The 21,839-nt window shown below is 39.0% G+C and overlaps 3 protein-coding genes across 5 annotated transcripts in view; 1 reads left to right on the forward strand and 2 right to left on the reverse strand.

The window, feature by feature from the left end:
- Positions 1–705: 705 nt before the first annotated feature.
- Positions 706–8,616, reverse strand: LOC148096703 (uncharacterized). The gene is made up of 3 exons (XM_087835506.1): positions 8,546–8,616; positions 2,575–2,731; positions 706–1,331 (listed from the first exon to the last, which is right to left on the reverse strand). Exons 2-3 carry the CDS (start codon positions 2,635–2,637, stop codon positions 936–938), a joined length of 459 nt encoding a protein of 152 aa, XP_087691632.1. The 5' UTR covers positions 2,638–2,731; positions 8,546–8,616; the 3' UTR covers positions 706–935.
- zgc:114119 (Mediator of RNA polymerase II transcription subunit 30-like) lies at positions 8,594–14,294 on the forward strand. Its single transcript, XM_087835505.1, has 5 exons — positions 8,594–8,775; positions 9,042–9,287; positions 11,505–11,663; positions 11,891–11,980; positions 13,005–14,294. The coding sequence occupies exons 2-5, from the start codon at positions 9,054–9,056 to the stop codon at positions 13,098–13,100; spliced, it is 579 nt and encodes a 192-aa protein (XP_087691631.1). The 5' UTR covers positions 8,594–8,775; positions 9,042–9,053; the 3' UTR covers positions 13,101–14,294.
- Positions 14,295–15,724: 1,430 nt separating this feature from the next.
- Positions 15,725–21,839, reverse strand: part of ext1c (exostoses (multiple) 1c) — an 85,727-nt gene continuing 79,612 nt past the window's right edge. For all 3 annotated transcript variants that reach the window (XM_006794337.3, XM_006794338.3, XM_006794339.3), the window contains exons 8-12: positions 20,126–20,221; positions 19,638–19,724; positions 19,348–19,508; positions 16,549–16,720; positions 15,725–16,445 (exon numbers count right to left, since the gene is read on the reverse strand). In XM_006794337.3, the coding sequence (XP_006794400.1) occupies positions 16,260–16,445; positions 16,549–16,720; positions 19,348–19,508; positions 19,638–19,724; positions 20,126–20,221 (702 nt within the window). In that variant the 3' untranslated portion in view covers positions 15,725–16,259. The remainder of the gene's footprint in view (positions 16,446–16,548; positions 16,721–19,347; positions 19,509–19,637; positions 19,725–20,125; positions 20,222–21,839) is intronic.

Genomic DNA, 21,839 nt, shown 5'->3' on the forward strand with positions numbered 1-21,839 from the left:
TCTTTTTTCTTTCTCAACAGGTGATCCAGGTGATTGATATATGTATTTTTTTTTTGTCTGCTTATTTAGTTGGTTTTTGTTTTTTTGCCCTTTATCCCCGTCCCTCTTCTCCACTGTTTCTTCCCCCTCTTCCTTTCTCCCTTTTCTTTTCCTCATTCAAGTCTGTCCCGTATCTAGCAAGTTAAAATAAAAAAATAAATAAAATAAACAATAAAAGGTGAATCAAATAGACCATTACGGCAAGGCTGGGATGGTCAATTTGGTAAAGTAAATCCGTTGGGCATCTTTCCTCGCCTTTAGACAATAATTCTGATGGCAAAAGAACCAAACGGGACAGGCAAAAAAAAAAAAAAAAGATTTTTGTTTGTTTTTGCTAGATGTTGATCTATATAGTTTCTAGTTGAAGTAGTTAAATTTTCCCCAAATAATATAATAATATACGTATAATAAGATGCATAAATACATGTTGGCATGAGAGAAACAAAACACTAAAGATGGTACTGTACAAACAGCATGAATTCAAATGTGATGTTGCCTAGCTTTGTTAGTGTTAAACCAACATGCAAATGGAGCTGTGGGTGCACCACTGCCGTTTCCTTCAGCTAAGACAAACCCGAGGTTGGCTGAAGTGTTCAGTACAATCAACTCTTCAGCCTCCGCAAAATATCACCATTTTACTTTATTTGCCAAAAAACATTGGTTTCCTTTATTCCCTTTTAGTATTTATGAATGAAACATAGCATTAACATTTGAAGCACAGTGTCATACATAACTTATGGATATTTGTGTAAAGGCAGAGAAAGACTCAGTGCAAACAGAGCACATCACAGCCTTAAAGAAGCAGCCATTTAATGCAAGGCTGTAATAATAATGTAATATGTTTCCACAGCATTTAAGGATTTAAATGCAGATTCTATACTTTCATACATTCATTCCTAAGCACAGCAGATAAGAATAGTGACAGCAAACACCAGCAGCTGACTGCAGAACCCAAACAAAGGAGCAGATCCTCCTTTTGTCGTTGTAGATGAGATTGTGGTAGTATTATTGCTGGTAGTCCCTGTGGAATTCTGTGCGGTGGATGCTGTGGTTCCAGGTTTTTGAGTAGCCCCAGGGGACACTGAGGACCCCTGTGATGAAGTGACATTATCTGTAGAGTGGGAGGTGGTGTCAGGTGGTATTCTTGTGGTTTTAGGAGTTTGGGCATGGGTGGTGTTTGTCGTGTAAGAAGCAGTGGAGTTCCATTGAGGTGTGGTCGCTGCAGGCTGAGTGCTATTACTCGTAGTGCTGTTATTGGTCACTGCTGGAGTTGAGACATCTGAGCCTTGGCCCTGTAAGAGAAAATAAAAGTTCACGGTGTAAAAGATATATCTAAATATTCATGTAGACTGTTGCAGAGCCATATGCTCATATCTATTCAGCAACAGTGTTTTAGCTATTGTAAATAAATTACAGACGTCAATGTCAACAATTCATGTGGAACAAATTTCTCCTGTAAAGCAGATCTAATTTAAAAAATGACAAACGAGATAACACGAGGCATTCTAATATATCATATATGTTGATAAACTGATTTGATATTGATATCATGTACTTATTCGCCTCTGTCAGTGCGCCCCAGGGTGGCTGTGGCTACAATGTATCTTGCCATCACCAGTGTGTGAATGTGTGTGTGAATGGGTGGATGACTGGATGTGTAAAGCGCTTTGGGGCCCTTAGGGATTAGTAAAGCGCGATACAAATACAGGCCATTTACCATTTATTTGTAATACTTATCACTACTCTAAATTCAATTTCCATGTTCTTCTGTCTGCATTTCCACTCTGTGTCAAACTTCGTGGAATAAAAGCTTACAGATGTGTCTCTGTTTCAGTGGAAAAATCCTCTGTAGGCACAAGCATGCAAAAGTTCCGTATACATTGCTTCAACAGTACGCAAAGCATGAAAGCATTAACTGCACTTTGCATACCGCTGTAATAGGCAGGGCTGCAGGGCCTGATTGTCATGTACTCTGATGGCCTAAACCTGAGTCCTGCTTCTTTGTTCTGCCCACTTGTAGTTCAGACCTATGCTTTATGTAACATCTGATAAGTCATACTTAGTTTACTTAAATTTGAATGCTGACGCAGAAGAAGAAAGTATTATTGAGAACAAGTAAGTAAAGTATGGATATATTCAGTTTCACAGAATCCTAGAAATGAAGGAGTTCTTGTTCACTGATGCTCTGATTCACACTAATTTCAATAATAATTTTAAATCGCAATCTAAGAAAATGTCACTGTTTACACTTACAGTGCCCATGTGCTGAGAATGATGAGGTGATTCAATTCTACACCCTCAAACATGTACAAAATTAAATACAGTCAAAAGGTTTTGTTTTTTTCTTCTCTTTCCCTGCATTTGCATTGACTTTTGATTGAATTTACCTCTGATTTGAATCCAACTACACTTAAGCTAGAAAAACAAATGATTGTGTTGCTTGCCATTAGTAAAAGCATGGTGACCTGAACTTGCTTCTTTTTTTCTTTTTTAGATAAATGCAACTTTGGTAAATTAAGTGAAAATGCCTCTTACCTCTATGCCCGACAACATAAAGGTCAAACAGACACATAGGAGAACTGTCCCGGTTATCTTCATCTTGGTCTTCTTGGTAAATTCTCTTTGTACTTTATGGCTGCTCACACCTTTCTGGCTCACCTTTTATACCTGACAACTCCCAGTAGTACTGATGCTGATAACAGAAAAAAAAAAAGTGCCCTGTTATATACTCTGGTGCACTTTCATAATGCCCTATATGACAGGAAATTAAATGTGTTTCATGTGTAAAAAATTGTAACAGTGTGAGGAAAAACTGCTTCCACTGCACTTTGTTAAAAGTAGATCATATGCTTCTCCTAAAGCTAAGGTTAATATTTGTTTTTAGGTTTTTTTTATAACATGGTAACTGCTTCCTGATACAACTCTGAACCTGCTGAAATTATGCTGGAGGATGCGGAAACACATTGTTCTGACCCCCACTTTCTCAGTAGTGTCATATTACAGGAGATATTATGTTACCATGTGTTTATGTATCTTGTGGAAGGTTATGCTAATAGGTTGGGTGTTTTGGGTACAGTTTTGGCTATACTCACTGTGTAAAATATTTTTTTTCATGAAAGAATAAACCTTTATCACAAAATTTGCTGGGCTTAGAGTAGTTATGGTACAAAAAGGTCTGTTTTATGTAGCAGTTGTATTTGTTTTATATTACTAAGGATGGATCACATGAGGACATGAGGACGTGTGAAGTTAGAAGGAAAAGGACATCTTGAGACTTGCTAGAGACTGCTATTTGCCACTTCTTAAAATAACAGCTGGTTTTATTGAATTTGACCTTGCATGTTCGGAAGTATTCTAAATAACAACACAGTTCTCGGTTCTCATCTCTTTTTATTCATATTAAATTTCTAGACTTACAACCTTGGTCTTACATTTTTATGAAATCTGTCTCCTCTTTATATTTAACTTTCAGGCAAGGTCAGATAAGGCAGGAATAAACCCGAGGGTAAGTCAACAGAGAAAAACTGTGACGCAACAAGGTCATTCAAGGGAAAATGAAAATAGAAAGCTAACCAGCCCTCTGTAGTTATTTTGATAACACAAGATTTCTACTTTACAAACCTTCACATTTTGTATTGATTTTTTTTAAATGGTAAATTATTCACATTTGATTTCACCTTGTCTTGTTGAACTCTTGGAATAACTGATGCAAACAGAAAGGAATGTGAACCTGTGATATTTAATTTCTGATATAAGGTTTTACAAATATTTGAGGAACCCTATCAACTTCCAAAAAAAATCGAATGTGACCGAACCATTGTGAAAGAAAGAGAAGTACTGTTGCTTTTCTGTTGTACTTGTTTTTGGACTCATTTTCCATTGCAAAAACAACGTTCAGCTATGGTCTGAAGTTTACATACTTTCTTCATTGGCATATATGACATGGTGATTTTAATTATTTCTTCGAATAGTTCTTTTTCAAGGGTGGAATGATTGCAACAGAATACAGTTTTAATTACTTAAAAAAAAACAAGAATTAGATGCACAAGGTTGAATGCTGAGAGGAAAGGGTGCCATAATCGTTTGCATCCTGTCACATATTAACATGTATCAGGTTCTGCAGAAATATGTTGTTGTTGTTTTTAAATAGCCAGGTCATAATTTTTGGAAAAACAGACACTGGTGCTGAGGATTTCAAGTCTATTTTAATTCTATTTCTATTTTAATGTCCCGACACATGGCTATACACGCCGAAACAAGCCAAACACATGGCACTATAGTCCAAGTGGAATAATCTGTTATTTGCATTTGAGGTGTATTGTCCCTTTAAATTTTAAGACTGATAGTCCACAACTGCAACCCACTGCGCAAATATTTAATATGTGAGTATGTAACAGGTGCATACTGGGTGTTTTATAGTTGATTAACAAAAGCATATGTATCCTGTAATGTGGGGGAAGTCAAATGCAAACCTTACACTACAAAACATTTTAAATAACAATACACAACTTAATTTCTCTCCTACCACCGTATTATTACAACAATAGAGAGGAAGCAAACTTGTTCCTGTAACAAATGATTGTGGTAGGTATGAGATCACAAGTAGCCTTTTGTAGCACGTTATCAGCTGGTTTATCACAGCACTGCATATTTCCTGGTACAGGAAAATTCCGATAACCAAATGTCCCAGGACACAATATAGCACAACCGTCGCAAGTGACACTCTTACATGTTTCCATGTAGAATAGAGTGGGATTTTATTAATGTAGTACACATTTTCCTTATGAATTTTAGCACCAAATACATCTTATAGAATAGTTCATCGGCACAGTGGCTACAGATACAACGTAGCATCGGAGGTTTGCAATTGACCAGTCAATGTCTGCAAACACCAATCGACTGAGGCAATACGGTAGAGAAAAATAGGCCAAAAGTCCTTCACGACAATGTGAGAAACTAATAAGGTCATACAGAAAACAATTATTTCACTCCTGTTAAAGGTGGTTCTAGAAGCTATTGACTCATGGGGTGTAATTCACTTATCAGAGAACTACATTGTCATTTGAAACCTTTTTTCCCACAGGATCAGATGTTTGAGCAATAAAAGACAAATCTGTAAATAAATTCTGCTTACTAAATTTCATACTGTCAAATTTCAACACTGAACAATGAAGGCTGCAGAGAGACATATAGAGTTAAATGTTAAAATCATGACGTTCATATCAACTGTGCAGTATTTACATGCTAATGTTTCTTTTAGCATGTTAGCATGCTAGTATTTGCTTTCAGAGGACACTGCTACTAAAATTAGGATCTTAAGAGATTGAGAAAAAAAGGGAGCAATTTTTTCCATGAGCTGTATGACTGTGAAGATACACAGATAAAAGTTAAAGTTCTATTTCCACATTTTAAGAAACATGGTCCAAAATATAATCTGTTATGAATATGAACATGTAAAATGTCTTAATCCAAATGACTGAAAACACTATAGAGCTAAACAGCTAATGTAGCTTTAAAAAACTACTTTGCGTAAACTGGATTGTGTAAATTATAGGAAATTTCCCTTCCCATCCTTTCAATTGTTCAAGGGGTTAAAATGATACTCAGGCAGACATGAGTGACTCAGAGGAAAATAATCTTTGTTCATAAGGCTCTGCCAATCAAAACTTTGATTGTTTTAGTGATCGTAGAAGTGTTAAAACTCTGAGGTTATTGGGGAAAAAGGTTATTTCTACAAGCTTGAATTGTACTCTTGACTGGAAAATATGACACGTAATTCCTCATAAACAAGCACCACCCATCTTTGAGGAGCACGATTAAACGGTGCCAAGATGAAGAACTACTTTAAGACCAAGAATGTCCAAGGGTGCTGATTGTCAAGGACTACTTGGCCTTACAAAGATCTTTTCCAAAATTGTCTGATTAAGCCGTGATAACATGGGTTAAGCGCCTTGAGGCAACTGTTGTTGTGTTTTGGCGCTATATAAATAACACTAAACTTAATTAAATGAGTTATCAAGTTGTGCACAGACTTCCCAACTCAACTATATCTGATATTCTTAAAGCAAAAGAGCCACAGACGTGTGTATAATAATATGTCTATATTATTCAAAGATTCAGTCTTTTATTTAAATGACTCAGCTGAAGCCATCACTTTGAACAATGCATGTAATAAATTCCAAAACTGATGCTAAAAAAGAAGTATTTAAACAAGTGGTCTTGCTTTTTGAGCCCACTGTGCGTTAAAATGCATTTAACATTCATTGTTATCAGTACCTTGCGTGTACCTTATCTCTGCCTTGCGTGTTTAAGATCTCCATGCAAATTGCATTTCCTTAAGAACAAACATAAAGTTCAAGTTGAAACGGTACATCAAGCACAGATGGAAATGGTGACGTGATGTCAAAACAAAGAGAAACATGCAGGCAAAATAAATTTGCAAAGTAGAAGGAATCGTTTTTTCTGTATTTGTGCTGTCAATTGGATCTATTATCAGTCAATTTTAGTAAAAAATACAAATACATAAACTACATCTTTTTTTAATCTGAGCTCCTTTTCCGTTTAATTCTCTCAAATGTTGCTCCCTATATCAGGCCATTTTACTCATGTTTGTTCAGAGGGAATAAAGTCTAAACCAAGTCCTTGAAGGAAGCTTTACTTCCTTGAATTTGCTGTTGTTGTGCTAGGTTGACTGCGACCTTTGATCCTATATAAACCATGGATAAAGTCACGCAACCAGACTCATCAAATAAAGAAAGTAGGTCCACATGTGACTGACAAATCCAGTCCTTTCCTCAGTTTTATTGGTCTGACTTGACAGCAAAGCAAACAAGTGTAATTCATTTCACCTTGAGTCAAACAAAATAGGTCTACTGCTTAAAGGTCTGACTTCCATCCATCAGCATAAGCAGAGAAGCCCAAACCTCCATCTTCCTAGCCACCTCCTCCAGCTTGTCCGGGGGAACACCAAGGCGTTCCCAGGACAGCCGAGAGATATAATCTCTCCAGCATGTCTTGGGTCTGCCCCGGGGCCTCCTCCCAGTGAGAGATGCCTGGAATACCTCACCCCTTTGGAGCCCAGGGGGCATCCTTATCAGATTCTAATCCTTCCCTAATTTCCTTCGGGATTAATAAAGTATTCTGATTCTGATGCCCGGAACACCTCAACTGGCTCCTTTCGATGTGAAGGAACTTCTCACCCTATCTCTAGGGGAGAGGCCAGCCACCCTTCGGAGGAACTACCCACAGCTCATGACCATAGGTGAGGGTAGGGATGCAGATCGACTGGTAAATTGAGAGCTGGGTCCTGGGTGAAGGACCAGACAAAGAAAGATACAGAAGACGCCTATGAGTAGAACATCAAAGGAACAGTTCACCCTGCCCGGGATAGGGTTACCGGGACCCTGCCTTGGAGGCAGGCCCAAGGAGGGTACCTGAGAGCGAGCGTCTGGTGGCCGGGCCTTAGTCCATGGTGCCCAGCTGGGGACAGCTCAAAAAAAGGAAAATGGGCCCATCCCTCTGCAGGCCCACCACCCACAGGAGGCGCTGTAGGGATTGGGTGCATTGTGTGCCGGGCGGCGGCCAGAGCGGGGCCGTGGAAGACTGATCCCAGGCCACCAAGACTTATCTATTTCCTTAAGTTATAAAATCCTTGTAGATATAACTATTCAAAAATAAATAAATACTTGAAACCATCATTGACACACCTTAAGTGTGAGTGAAAATTTGTAAACCACCAATTTGATTTACTGACTTCAGTTTCCATTATATTAAAAAAAAGACTAGTTTGATTAAGACATTGATTGACTGTTTTTGTTTTTTTTTTACTGTAAATATACTTTAAAAAACAAACAAACATTGCAAACAGAAGAAAAAAACTAATAGGGAAAAAATTAATGACTATCTGTATATACCACATAATTTTCATGCTTGAAAAGGAGTAGGATGAAGTTTAAACTTCTTTACTAACACGCTGACTCTTTGCGGCTATAAAACAGTAATATACTTAGGACATTTAAATCAATATGACCACACACGTTCAATAAGGCTTTGCATATACCCTATCATAAATAGATAATCATTTTATAGCTGTCTTTGTAATAAATAACTAGATGGCTATCATATAATATTGAAATTACATTATTGCTGTTTTTGAATGAGCAATTGTATTTACTGCATACTTAAATTTTCCCTTTTACATACATCCGGTGTAAGGTCTTGTTACATTTTACATGCAATATATGCGTGTAATGTGTGCTTTAGAATTAAATTGAATTAATTTTAATATCATGCTTGAGTAATGTCAATCCAACACTAACATTTTCTATGATGAAATTAGTGGCATTTGATGAAAAGTGATGACTTTTAATGTGTTTTTCTGTCTATGTTTTTTTACAGTTTTATATTTAATAGTGCGAATGAAAAACAAATGTATATTTTTACACTATAGTATATATAGTATATAGCTAAAATTGTTTTGTTCTTTTACAGCTGATGTTTACAGTACCTTCAGGTATATCCGCGTCTACTATCGCCATCTAGCGGTGGGAAAATTCATCCCATTTTTTGCCCGGAAGTGACGCATTAACGTGCTGCGCTTTCTGAAAGAAATCAATGGAAGGGTGCCAGTGATCATGCTTTATTTAAAATAATAAATAACTAGGCCCTTTTTCGCAAAGGCTGCATCATCTGGGAAATATCTGTACAACATTCAGCCAAAAGACGGTTTGAACTTGGGTAAGTAGCTTTTTGCACAGCCCGTGGCTAACTAGTTAGCTTAATTTGCTTGAGCTAGCATGTTTAGCCAGTAAGTTAAGTTTCCCTCCCTCGTCTCCATTGAGAGTACATTTTTAAGGAGTTTCCTGCTTTCTTAAATATGATCTCGAAACGTCTGTAGTTTCTCTAATAAGCTTAAATTTGAGCATATATCCTTGCTGTGTTGAGAAAACGTATATTTACGCTAATAGAACATCACCTTTGTCTTGTACCATCGTACCCCGCAGATTTGTGTGGATATGGCAGCTTCTTTACCTCAGAAGCCAGGGATGGCAGGGATGCCCTCACAGCAGCAGCAGCAGCCTCCACATCTGCCCCCCGGTGCTGCCCCAGGTGCAGGTCAGCAGCCCATGCCTCCTCAGGGAGCCCTTAGGGAGATCTCCCCAGTGTTCCTCTGCAGGATCGGACAGGAGACTGTACAAGATATTGTCACACGCACTATGGAGATCTTTCAGATTACACGAGCCACACAGGTAAGGGACACGAGGCTCATGCTTGGCAGCAGGAACTGTTTTCTTGTTGTTAGTGTCTGGGACTTGATGTCAAAATAACGATATTGTCGCATATCTATATGCAATATGAGTATAACGCACTTACCTATATTCTTGCCCACTCACATATTCAGCTTTGTGTATGGGTGTATCATTAGCAGAGTAATATTTCTTACTGTTAGTTTCTCATTCATCTTCTCAGTTCAGCTGCTCTTGTGAGGGGTCACTACAGCCTCCATCTCTGTCTCTGACATTCTCTTCTGTCACACTAACCATCTTCATGTCCCCTTCACTACATTCACGAATCTTCTCCGTTTTTTCCTCATTTCCTCTGGCCTAGCAGCTCCATTTTCAGCAATCTTTGTCGAGTATATCCATTATTCCTATCTGCGCATGTTCCAGCCATCTTAGTCTTCCCTCTCTAGCACTCAATCTGAGCCATCCCTCTGATTACATTCCTAATGAAACTCTTAATCTTAACCTTGCAGTCTCGCGTCTCTTTCAGGTTGCACCTTCTGGTTAAATGTAGTCCGCCTGTATGCATCTTCCTCATTTCTTATATGTCACCCTGTGTTCTTCCGTCTTCTTGAAATATGATACCTCCTTATCAAATCTATTTCCATCACCCATATGTCTATTGCCTGCTCCTATCGCCAGTCTCTTACACTCTAACTGCGCTTACAGTCTTATCCAAACTACTCTGTTTTTTTTCTTCTAACTGACATCCAACGTGTAGTGAACAAATTCAACATCACCTATTTGATTTCCAGCTTCAATCCTGTATGACACACTCTTCACTTCCACATTTGAGTATATCTATAATTTCTCAGGCGTGGCTTTCTTCCCACCTGGTCTCTTTCTCTCTGTCATACCAGCCAGCTGTCTCCTTTTACCAGCCTTTGTCCCAGCTCTCACCTCTGCACTCCTGCCTGTTAAGTTCTCATATTGACTTAAAGTCCAAAACTACAACTGTAACGATAGTTTTTAATATTTATTTAATCTGAACAACTTTTGAGAACTCAATCAAGTGCAGCTTCAGGTTCCTCATACCATTTATAAATAACATTTGTTTTGTTTTTTAAATTAAGGATTACGTTTATTTAAGTTTATTTATTGTCTAATAGAAGAGAAAAAACAATGTCTTAGATTTAAAAAAGAAAAAAAGAAAAACAACAACTGCTGCAACTAACTAGCTATTTGGCAACAATTAAAATAAAAAGTGGGTCATTGGAGTGTGAACACAAGGCTCTGTGAATGCCAATTTGGTGACCTCACTGACACTATCAGGGCACCAATTTGACCTCCCCCTAGTGGACTTAATGTACACTATGTAAAACTATTATAAGATCAAGCTTTTGGCCATAATCTCCAGAGGTGTCCGTGCCCTCGTCCGTAGGTGTGTAATCCGGGCATCAGCCAATTAAAATCCACCCTTCTCAGAACACAGCGCCTCTCACATTTGGGTGCTTACAGTACTGGTGAGCCCTTCCTTGGAACCTTTGTACATTTGGCATTTTAACAGAAAATTCAAATGACTGCAGGTTTACTGACTGATTAGTTCAATAATTACCTGCTGAGTCACCAGTCTGCAGTTTTAGATGGGCAGCACGGACGGTTACTTATATTTTACCGCTACCGAAAATTGCAGTTATTGTTATGTTAGCATTATTTCTTTAGCTTAAGTGCAGCAAATTGCACCACCAGCTCTGGTGTATGTGGGGCTGTTAACTGAGTGGGTGGTATTTATGTGGCTAAAGTGGTTCCACTGTTCCCTGTCAGTCTCAATTTGGCCCGTCTTCTTTTCTGGCATATCTGCTCGGCTTGCCTGTCAGCATCCCTCGTACCCATCCTCCCATCGGCATTTGATCCGTGTTACCAAATGCGCCTCTGTGTTTTTCAGTGTAGTGCTGACTTCTAAAGCTTGTTCTTGCCTATTAAAGCAACCCCCCTTTTTTTTTAACCTGTGCAGCTCAGAGAAGAGGAACACTATGGTTTTGTGTTGCCATTGCTATTACTTGGTTTTGAAAAATGATTGTCTACATGTCCAATGTACATGCAGTCATTTACATTGCCTGACACTGTCAGCATTTTTCTTTGCAGAAAACAAACAGGAAACCAGCATTACACTGCTGTATTAAGAAATAGAAGTGTAATTATTCCAAATGAATTTATGTTATATATTGTCTGTTTTTGATTCAGCTTCCTAATGGGGTGACTCAGAGCCAGGCAACGTATCAGGACCGCTTTGGGAAGCTCCAGGAACACCTTCGGCAGCTCACTCTGCTCTTCAAAAAACTCCGACTGCTGTATGAACGCTGTGTGGAAATGACCTCTGACCTGAAGGAGGGACCAGCTGAGGTTAGAGAAGACCTGCTGAAAATAGGGACTATCTACTTTTTGTGTCTGAATAGTGCAATAACAACCCCCCCCCCCCCCCCCCCACCCCACAAAAATAAATAAATAAATAAATTTTTCTTTCAATTACTATTTTATAACTACTGTAGAACTATGTTTTTTCTTTATGTCTGATTTGATAATGAAAAAAATGCAATTTTAATCCTGATTTACCTCGGCTGTGTGTCCAGCTTGTGCCGTACGCTGGAGAGGAGCTGGTTTCTGTCAGAGTGGAGCCCTGCAGTCCTGCTGTCATCCAGGAAAGAAACGAGGTCCTAGAGGTGGGTTTCTGTAATGTTCTTGTCGCCTCGGGAAACGATCAGCAGTGACGGGGCCTTTTTGTTTGGGGGGTGGTTAAGTTAAAATAAAATAAATAAAAAAGCAGTACACACAGAATTTCAAGTCCAGGATTTAGAGACTTGTTGAAAACATACGTGTTGGTGCCAGCAAAGTCAGTGTTACCTTTTGTTTTTAAATGTGGCATTTTCCCAGTTTAAACATTTGAGAATTGTTATGGGTTTGTGAGATTTGCAAATAATTCTGTAATAATTAATAATAATTGGTCTTGAAATTGATAACTTCCCACTGCTAAAAAGGACATCTTTTAGTGCCTTGTTTTCTCTGACCAACAGCCAGGAAATCTATTACCGTCACTTTATGACACAAAACATGAAATCCTAAACGTGCAGAAAACATCATTAGCAACAAAGAAAGAAAAAGTGTTGGCGACAAACGTTATGCCAGTAAGCTAGTTCATTAATTGACTTATTGCTGCAGCTTTTCTTGAAATGGATTCAACATATGAATAAATTAATTTCTCATATATTGTTTGGTGTTCCACAGTTTATTATATATTTTAATAATTGGGGACAGTGTTACTCAGCTATGCTGAAATGAGCAGAATAAAGTCCCTTTCAAATTCCTCTAGGTGGCAGTGCTGACACAGGCTAAAGTAGCGTCTGGATTTTAACTGAAAAAACTGCATTATTTACTCATTCTGAATTAGGGTGTTGTTTTTTGTTAGAGCTAATATTTCAGTTTGGTTACAAAAATGCCTTCAGGGAGCCAGTGGCAAAACACTGGAAAATTCTGCCTGAGGCTGAGAGGACTGTTGGCTTTAGCATCAGCACCAGTAGAAAAGTATTTTTCCTCCAGGTGTGAGGCAGTGTCAGCATCACTTGTTAATATGTGATTAGCTATTTCCTTCCCAGATTGCTTATATGTATAAGGATGTAACAGGCAATGGTTAAAGTCCACGTGTTCTGCAGAGTTTAACTAATGGCCAAATGTCTTGTTGTTATACAGAAAGTGCGTCAGAAAAACCAGGAGATGAAGGTTCTGATGGACCAGATGAGGAACCTTCTGTGGGACGTCAATGCTATGCTGACACTTAGGAAATGATGGCTCTGAATGAGACTTGCGCGCTTGTTTCTTAGCTCTGCACTCTTCTGCGGGTGAACGAACTTTAAGACGGCAAAGACCAGGTGAAATAAGGGAACTTCTGTAGGATTTATGGGACCTTCCGCCTACTCTGAGCTGGCACTTCATCACTGAAACTCATAATTTACTTGCACCTTTTCATCTAAGAGCCCGTGTTGTTTGTTGTATTGGAGCCGATAAGGGGGAAATCATAAACAAGGCAGGAATAAGGTATCGAGTCAAAGCCAAAAACAGGATAAGCTGACACACATTCTAACAGTCATTCTCTTCTTTTGTATGAGGCAGCTGATAACCCAATTTTCATTTGGAAAGTGCTCTGCAACTTTTTTTTAACTACTTAAATAAGTTATAGACTTTTGTTCAAACTGATGAAATAATAAGTTGGAACCTGGATCGCCTCAGGTAACAAAAAGCCCTGAAGAGAAAGAAGCCTAAACTGCCTATTCATGGTGTTCTGCCTCCAGGTGCTGACTTGACACCAGACAGACTTGAATTCATTGCAGGTAATTCTTCCACAAAGCACAGAAGCTGATCTGATATGTTTGTTTACAATAGGAACAATTGCCCATATTTGTGCTCTGTCAGTTGTAAAACACTGTGGGTTCAGAATTCCAATTGGCCCTTTGGCAGCTATGTATCTCAGGTGCTTTGTACGTAAGTGTGTGCATGTGCTTAATGAGATTAGCTTCCTGAGTGCTACACATCACACCTGTTTGCCCTGAGGGTGTTGAGACTTGCTTACCTGTGAATTTATTTTTGTAAACTCTACTACAAATGGTTGGTGTACTGGGTATTTGTTTTTTAATAAACTTCTGTTTTTGAAACATAATGTCTAAATATATATTTTAAAGTCCTGCTTCTAAATCCAGGACGGGCCCACTCAGACTGAAGTATTAGCTGAATAGTGTCAGTCTCAACCCTGAGGGTGGATGTGGGAATGCATGATCTCCCTCACAATTGAGATGATATATAAGTACATCAAAGTACATCCACCTACTTGTAATGATGCACACCTTCTGTATTCATCTTTCTTTACACAGCAGCAGCTCCTTTGTGTAGTTTGCCTACATTACAACAAAGAGCCCTGTCAGTCCTCCCTGTCATGTCGGATGCTATCGAACCACACTTTCGATTCCTGTGATTGTGCTTAGTATAATACTCTTTAGTAATTTATTTTTTAAGGAAACTCATCCTGTCCCAAATGGGTTTTCTATATTCAATTTTGCTTTTCCTTTGTAGTGGAATTGTGTATCCATCAGACAGCAAATTTTGCTTGACCCCCTTTGGCCTTCAAAACTGCCCTTATTCTTCATGGCATAGATTTAATAATGGGCTGGAAACATTCCTCAAATTTTGTCCCATTCATGATCTGAATCCCCCGTTCCACCTCATCACAAAGATGCTCTGGTGACTGTAGAGGCTATTTGAGTACAGTGAGGTCACTGTCATGTAAAAGAAGCCTTTTTGAGATTATTTGAGCTTTGTGGATGGACATGGACAGCAGCAATATCCAGATGGACTGCCATGTTTAATTGATGCTCAGTTGGAGTTTGCCAAGAAAATATCTCCAACAACATTAGACTAACACCAGCAGCATCGGCCTGAACTGTTGATGCAAGGCAGGATGGATCATGCTTTTTTCTGTCTGGTAAGCTCGTGTGAACTATAATGATAATAATAATAATAATAATGGATTGCATTTATATATCGCTTTTCGAGACCCTCATAAACTTAGTTCTTAGTTGACAAGAGTAGCGCCACGTGTTGTCTTCGGCTGCTGTAGCCAATCTGATTCAAGGTTTGATGTGTTGTGCATTCAGAGAAGCTCTTCTCGATATCTTGGTTGTAGAGAGCGGCTGAGTTGGCTTTCTAGCAGCTCAAAGCAGTCTGTACATTCTCCTCTGACATCAACAGGGTATTTTCACACACTGACCTGCCGCTCTCCATTCTTTTTAAACTCTAAAGATGGTTGTATGGGATAATCCTAGTAAACCATCAGTTTCTGGAGTTCTCAGACCAACCTGTCTGGCACCAACAACCATACGTTCAGAGTTACTTAACTCACCTTTCTTCCACACTCTGATTTTCAGGTTGCCTCAAACACATTTACTTGCCTAAGTTCACCGAGTTTTACTAGGTTTGGCATCACCATCCAGCAATTAGAGTCTGTCTTTTGCTCTGCATGACAAACATTTATCTGCATATATTCAAAATAAATGCCAACTTGGACTACAAATGATAAATCCACTGGAACAAAGATTTTGGCTGTTTTCCTACAGATTCCGCTTATTCATTTAAAGGTAGTATTCATAATGATTAGTTCCTCATTAATGTGTTTTTCAAGAAACTGCTTGACAGTGTGATCTTCAGCAGTGTAACCAGAACTACATGATTCTTTTTATACGTTTGTAGCATAACAGGATGAAAGACAGACATGCTACAGCAGCCTCCCTGATTGCTTATCTTTGTTGCTTGTACCTTAAATTACAAGATGAACTTCGCCTCTGCTGGAAATGTGGCCACACACTATGTGTTTGGCAATTATGGGACAAAATATGTGAACATTCTGCAGCACGAGTCCAGAGTTTGCATTTATAAATCACTTTATTGGTCTTACAGTTAGCATTTTAATGTGAAATGATCTGTTTCCTTGGCAACAGTAACATGGAGACAGATGTTGCCAGCTGGAGTGCATGGCACCGGTACCAGTCCCTTGGGTGCTCCTGGCATGAGATAGTCATTCTTTCCTTGTTGCCACTGCAGTAGCACTGACATATGAAGTGTTCACAAATGTTCCTTTTTTGATTATTTTAATCGTCCTTTCTCAGTGACAGGGCCAATCGCAAGGACTATTTTAAGGCCCCAAATTTCTCAAGACTCAAGAAGCATTTGAAGTACTTTTTATAGACTCCTTTCTCTTAAGATCTTTATATAGTTCAGATCTCCTTGGGTCTTTCTTGATGATTGTCCATGTCACCAATGGACCTCGGTGCCTTTTTGTCCACTTCCCATGCATGAAAGACATGTCTTGAACTTTCTTTTACTTAGTAGCCATAGTTGTCTGTTCAAAATGGCTCGAAACACGACTTCAACGCTCTCTAGTCTTTTTGTCCAGAAATGTTAGGCCCTCTCCAGGTCTTTGTACTTCTTGCGTAGGACGGACACTTGATCTTTGAAGAGAACGGGGTCCAGGCGAAACTGAGAATGCACCAGGGGCATGTAGCCAAACCAGTTGGCAAAGGTGTTGACGCACTCTTGCCTCTGGTTGAAGTGTTCAGGGTTGGCCCAAGGGACGCTCTTCGTACCCTGGGAGTAGAACAGGCACATGCTATTTAGCATCCAATCTTGTTCTAACAACCAAATCAAGAGACTCCAGAGACTATTACTTTAAAGACAATTCGGTACCTACCTGTGGACTGGGGAGCTCCTTGTACTGCTTCCTTTGAGCCACTTTGATTGGCGGCTGGTGAGTCACAGCAGAGACCAGGAAGTTCATAAGGATGTCCTCACAGTTGGAGGTGCGATCCACCAGAGTCCGCAGAGACTGAGGCAGGTAGTGAGTGAACAGGTAGTGGTAGTACCTGTGGGGAAGTTGAGAGTGTCACATAAACATACAATATTCATTGTATTCATAAAGCCAGCAGGCAATGGTGCTTTATATAAAAGAGATATGTTTAAAAAAAAAATCTGACAAAGATATGCTGCCACTTCTTCCGCCAATGTGCCCTGTCTCGCTTTCAGTAGCTCTAATGATAGTTTTAGCCTCTCATACCTACACTCACCATACTGTAAATTTCTTTAGACAAGGGCCTCATCTAACCTAAAATAAAAATGTAACATAACATGATTAACTGGAGGTCAAGCAACCATCTGTTAGCAGGCTCGGTGACCTCTACAGAGTAGATGGTGTAATGTATGCTGATAATATGTATCTAGGACAAGTTGATTTCTCCGCCGAGTGAGATTTAAGCTTTAAGGTGCCCAGCCGACTAAACTTCACTGATGCAATGCATATGTTCTTCAATATCAGTTTTAGGTGTATAGCGCTTTCAATTGACTTATCATTATATTTTCAGACTAAGCATCTGTCACTCTATTTTTTAAAGAAGGTTTAATTGTGCTTCACAACCAAAATTGACCGTTGAGTCTCGGCGCGCCGTCAGATCAGTTTACTAATATGATATGCAGTAAAAATTAGATGAAGACTAAATTATCCATTCCCCCATTGAGCGAGTCGTGTTTTATAGGCTCACTATTCATTGGTATTTTTCTGTTTAAGCAGTAAAAGGGTTATTAAAGTTGGCGCTGATGTGTCTATAGGCTTTAGAGATTCAAATTAGCACGACAAAAACGTGTTTTTATTAAGTCTGCTGACAATAATGACCACATTGTCTCAAAATGTCACAAGGTTTCAACACCTTTTAAAGTACCCTGTCTGTGGTGTAATTACATTCTCATTGTATAAGAACTCCCATCCCTCTCCCATAGCACATAATCGACTTTGTGCTTTTCGAATTAATCAAACTGCTTGAAGTAATCCCTGAGTAATTCACTCTTGCCTTCTTTTTTTTCCCCTCCCGCTCACACAAATACATAATTATTCTTGATGCCTTTTCTTTCTGTTTGATTGTCCCTTATTGCTCATCATGTTGATATTTGTGCCATTATGTTCGGAGCTGCTAGAGTTCAAGTTCTCCCTTGCTCTCAGTTTTTAATCTTTGAATCAGTCTGTTTTGAGAATTTAATGTCTGTTCTGTATTAGTTTGTCAAATGTTGCAGTTATTATAGACGAATATATCAAACACATTAAAAAGTCTCAGTGCACCCTGGGAAATTGAACGAACTCTTAAATTTAGCCATTTGTAGGAGCTCCTGTTTTCCTGTAGCTGCTTATGGAGCTTACACAACAGTAAGAACTTCATTTTTAACCATTGCCTCCTACAAAGCTGACTCAGTTTGTTAACATTTCTGGGATGTATGGACTGAACAGCCCTCTTCAGGTCTTACCATAACCTCTCAGTTGAGAACTCAGCAATTCCATAACAATGATCTTCTACTTTTTCAACCATTCTTTTGCTGACTATACAATGAGCTTGCATTTTAAGGTCATGGACTCCTGCCCTGACAGTCTCATTTACAAAAAAAAATATTGATACATTCTTAAATTCATTGTTTGAATTCAGCAATTGCACGGCACTCAATCCCAGAGGGAGCCAAACAGCCCCAAACCATGCTCCCATGAGATTTTGTTGTTTTCCTTCCTTTAAACATATGTTGTTGTCAAAATGCTTTAAGTTTTGTCTCATCTACTCACACAACCTTCAGGTTTGGTAAACTTGGGATCTGCTGTATTATTTTGTTCTCGAAAAGCATTGTGTCCTTAAATTAAGGCCATTCTATTGAATATCTGTTTTCATATAGTGGAAATATGAACAAAGATTGCGTTATGTTTCAAAGATTTCTATGATGGTTTTGCTGTTACCCTTGAGTTTTTCTCCGACCTCTCAGGATTGCATCCTGGTGTGATCTTTTCAAAGACAACTGCAGTGCTAAGAGAATCGATGAACAGCATTATGGGTTGTTATAAAAGATGCTGCAGTGGAGCTAATACTAAAGGGAATAGGAAAAGAAGCATTGAAGCGCCTTCTCTTATCATTTAGGTAATTTGATTAGCTCTAACTATGGCTGCCACCTAATTGTTTCTAAGTCATTTAACTCACTTATGAACCTTTGTAGGCAAACCTCCCTTGCAACATTAATATGCCTTATTTATAGAGGACACACCAACCCACACAGCCAATCTCATCTCCTTAATTGAAGCACTTGACTCCAAGTAGAAGAAACTGTCGGCACAAAGTTTCACATACTTTTTCCAGCATGGATTGGAAAGATTACTCACATCTGTATACATGAAAGAGACATGTCTATAAAGGCGACTGAAGATCAGACCAATTAATGTAGAACTTACAACTCCAATAAAACGTTTTCCTGCTGTTATGTAATAGCAAATTCAAATTATTTTTTCTATTTTTTCTACCACCGGATATGTGAGACAAACCAAGATTTTGCTGGGTGATTCAACTAAAGTGTCTTTTTTCTTCCTTTGAACCTTTAATTAAAAGACTAGTAACCACAAAGGAAGTTTTCAGTTATAGAAAATATGAAACAAATAGTATTCATAATTTTTTTTTCTCCTGCGTTCATGCACCTGTGGTAGAAGGCGGCTCCAGTTAGGACAATAGAGTAGTCATTGGTCCATTTGGAGGTGTAGCCCCAAGCCCGCTTCAGGGGATCCCAGAAGTGGCTTCTGGGAGGATAGCCTACAATCCGCTCAGGGAAGCTCCGCCACACCAAAAAGGCAAAGTTCACCTGCAAGTACAGAAAAGGAAGACTCAGTTTTTAAAAAAAAAATTTTTTTGTTTAGAAATATTAATTTATTCATGTACAGTATGTGGGCGCTTCTGCTGTATGTATTGGGTGTTGTACATGTCCACACACCTCACTTGTCAGTAGGACCGTATCCTCATCCAGACTCAGCACTGCTTCCGTCTCTATGGCAACATGAGGTAGAAACCGACTGGTGGTCTGCGAGAAAAACAAAGTCACTAGTTTTAGCTCTGGTGCTGTAGCCCGTGGGATGGCTGGCTTGTGCTCTGAGAGATTATGAAATACAGTAAATTATGTTGAGTGACTGAGATGGGTGAATCACTATAGGTTTTGCCTTGGGAGGAAGAAAAACGTCTGAAAAGACACACATGGAAGAAGGGTTGAGAAAGTAAATGCTGCACGGATCGGTGGACACGTCAGATAAACACGGATGGTAAGAAAGACCAAAAAAAAGAGACATCAAGGCGAAAAATAGATTAGCAGATACAGACAGCGAGTGAGAGACGCATAAACAGACTGAGCAAGCGACAGTTTGTCATTCTGTCACTCAGACGTCACAGCAGGCTACAGCTTGAGTTGTGAGTGGCACTGGCCCTCACCTTCCTCCTGCCATCTGTCACAGTGAGGGGGACAGGCATAGGAGGCCATTTGCTCCGACTGGGCGGCGGTTTCTCGCTGTTCCACAGAATAATGATCTAAAACAGAAGAGAAGTGGAGCTCATATAAAATGTCGACATATAGATGCATTAGATTGATTAGAAAAGTAGCTGTCATCAATCAGTCAGGGATTTCAGAGGTATGATCCCTCACTATAATATGATAGTTTGCTCAATGATAAATTTTCATAGTCTACAGTTGCCTTAGGTACTCAAGTATCCAGACCACTTTAATTTTTGCACTCTCATTCACTTCATATCGGTGAAGTTTAATTTTTAATGCTCTATGGGGTTTAAGTTTGGCCTTTAACTCAAGAACTACTAGAAACTGGTTCTAAAACCAAGTATGTATGCTTTGGTTTATTGTGATGCTGAGCAGGATTCCTGAGGGGTTTAATACAAATGAAAGTCAACACAGACAGGCTTTCCCAGCTGATTTGACAAAACCTAAAACCCATTTGGAGATAACCAGTATCACAACAGTAGTTAACAACTTTGTCTTATTAAGTCGGGCTTTCTAGTTCAGGCTCTGTGCAACGTTCATCTAAAAAGGTCATATAACTCTTCTTCAACACAAAATGATCCCTATTAGTGCCACGTACACGACTAAATATCTACATAAAAATTGTAACAGTAAAATGCAATGCTGTTGCAAAAACGGCAAGAGATTAAGGCTGCAAAAAACTGTTATTCTGGTACGTTAGCGCACACAGAGAGCTAAAAAATAAGCATTTTAATTCAAGTTAATTATTTTAATGGCTGAGTGCACTCTCGATGCTTGTTTTTAAGGTAAGATATGGTTTAACAATGTGTATGTCAAAACAAAAGTATTCCCGCAGCAGAGAATCTGCATTACACTTAAAATATGGTGCTTTGAACATAACCTGCTCATGACTGCATTGTGTTCAGCATCAGTGATTTATCCAAGTAAAAAGAGAAACTCTTTTGAGAAATATAAAACGCCGACTTAGCTTGACGTAGCTTGCTAAACCACTAATCTTACTTTGTAGTTCACCCCTTTGGTCTCAAGTTGCATGTGCTCTTCAGCTGGTTTTCTTCAAGGACATCTCTGTTTTACTCAGAGCAGCTTCTCATGCAACTTTTAGCTTAAAGACCTGATTGATGATGTGCTCCTGGGGATGGCTGCCCTTTTTTTGGCAGATCATCTAATTCCTGCAGAGAACATCTACTGACTTGTTAGAGTGACTGTTGGGTTCCAGGTCACTTTTGCGACCATGGCATTTCTTGCTTGGTTGCACAGTCCGTCCAGATGCACAACTCCATGAAGTGTGGAGACTCATCTTTTTTCCCCAGCTGCTCAATTTTATAACCTGGTGAGATCTATACTTCACTATAATTTTGCCCTGACATCACTGAATCTTATATATGCACGAACTAAATTATGCACTATCCATTCACTTTACGACAGAAGTCATTAAAGAGGAATTTGAAAGTGGAGAGCACTGCAGCAGGGGTAGACATGGATGCTTTTCAAATGAGAGATTTGCAATAAAGGTAAGATAGGCCCCGTGATAAACAGTTAAGAAAATGAATACCTGAAAGGCACTGTAGTACGTTCTCAACATTTCTTAAAATGTGTTTGCTTTGCCTTCAGGGGTTACTGAGTGTAGCTTAATAGAAACATTTACAATTATGC

This window comes from Neolamprologus brichardi, chromosome 22, assembly GCF_056152115.1.
Source record: "Neolamprologus brichardi isolate AB-2024 chromosome 22, ASM5615211v1, whole genome shotgun sequence".
NCBI lineage: Eukaryota > Metazoa > Chordata > Actinopteri > Cichliformes > Cichlidae > Neolamprologus > Neolamprologus brichardi.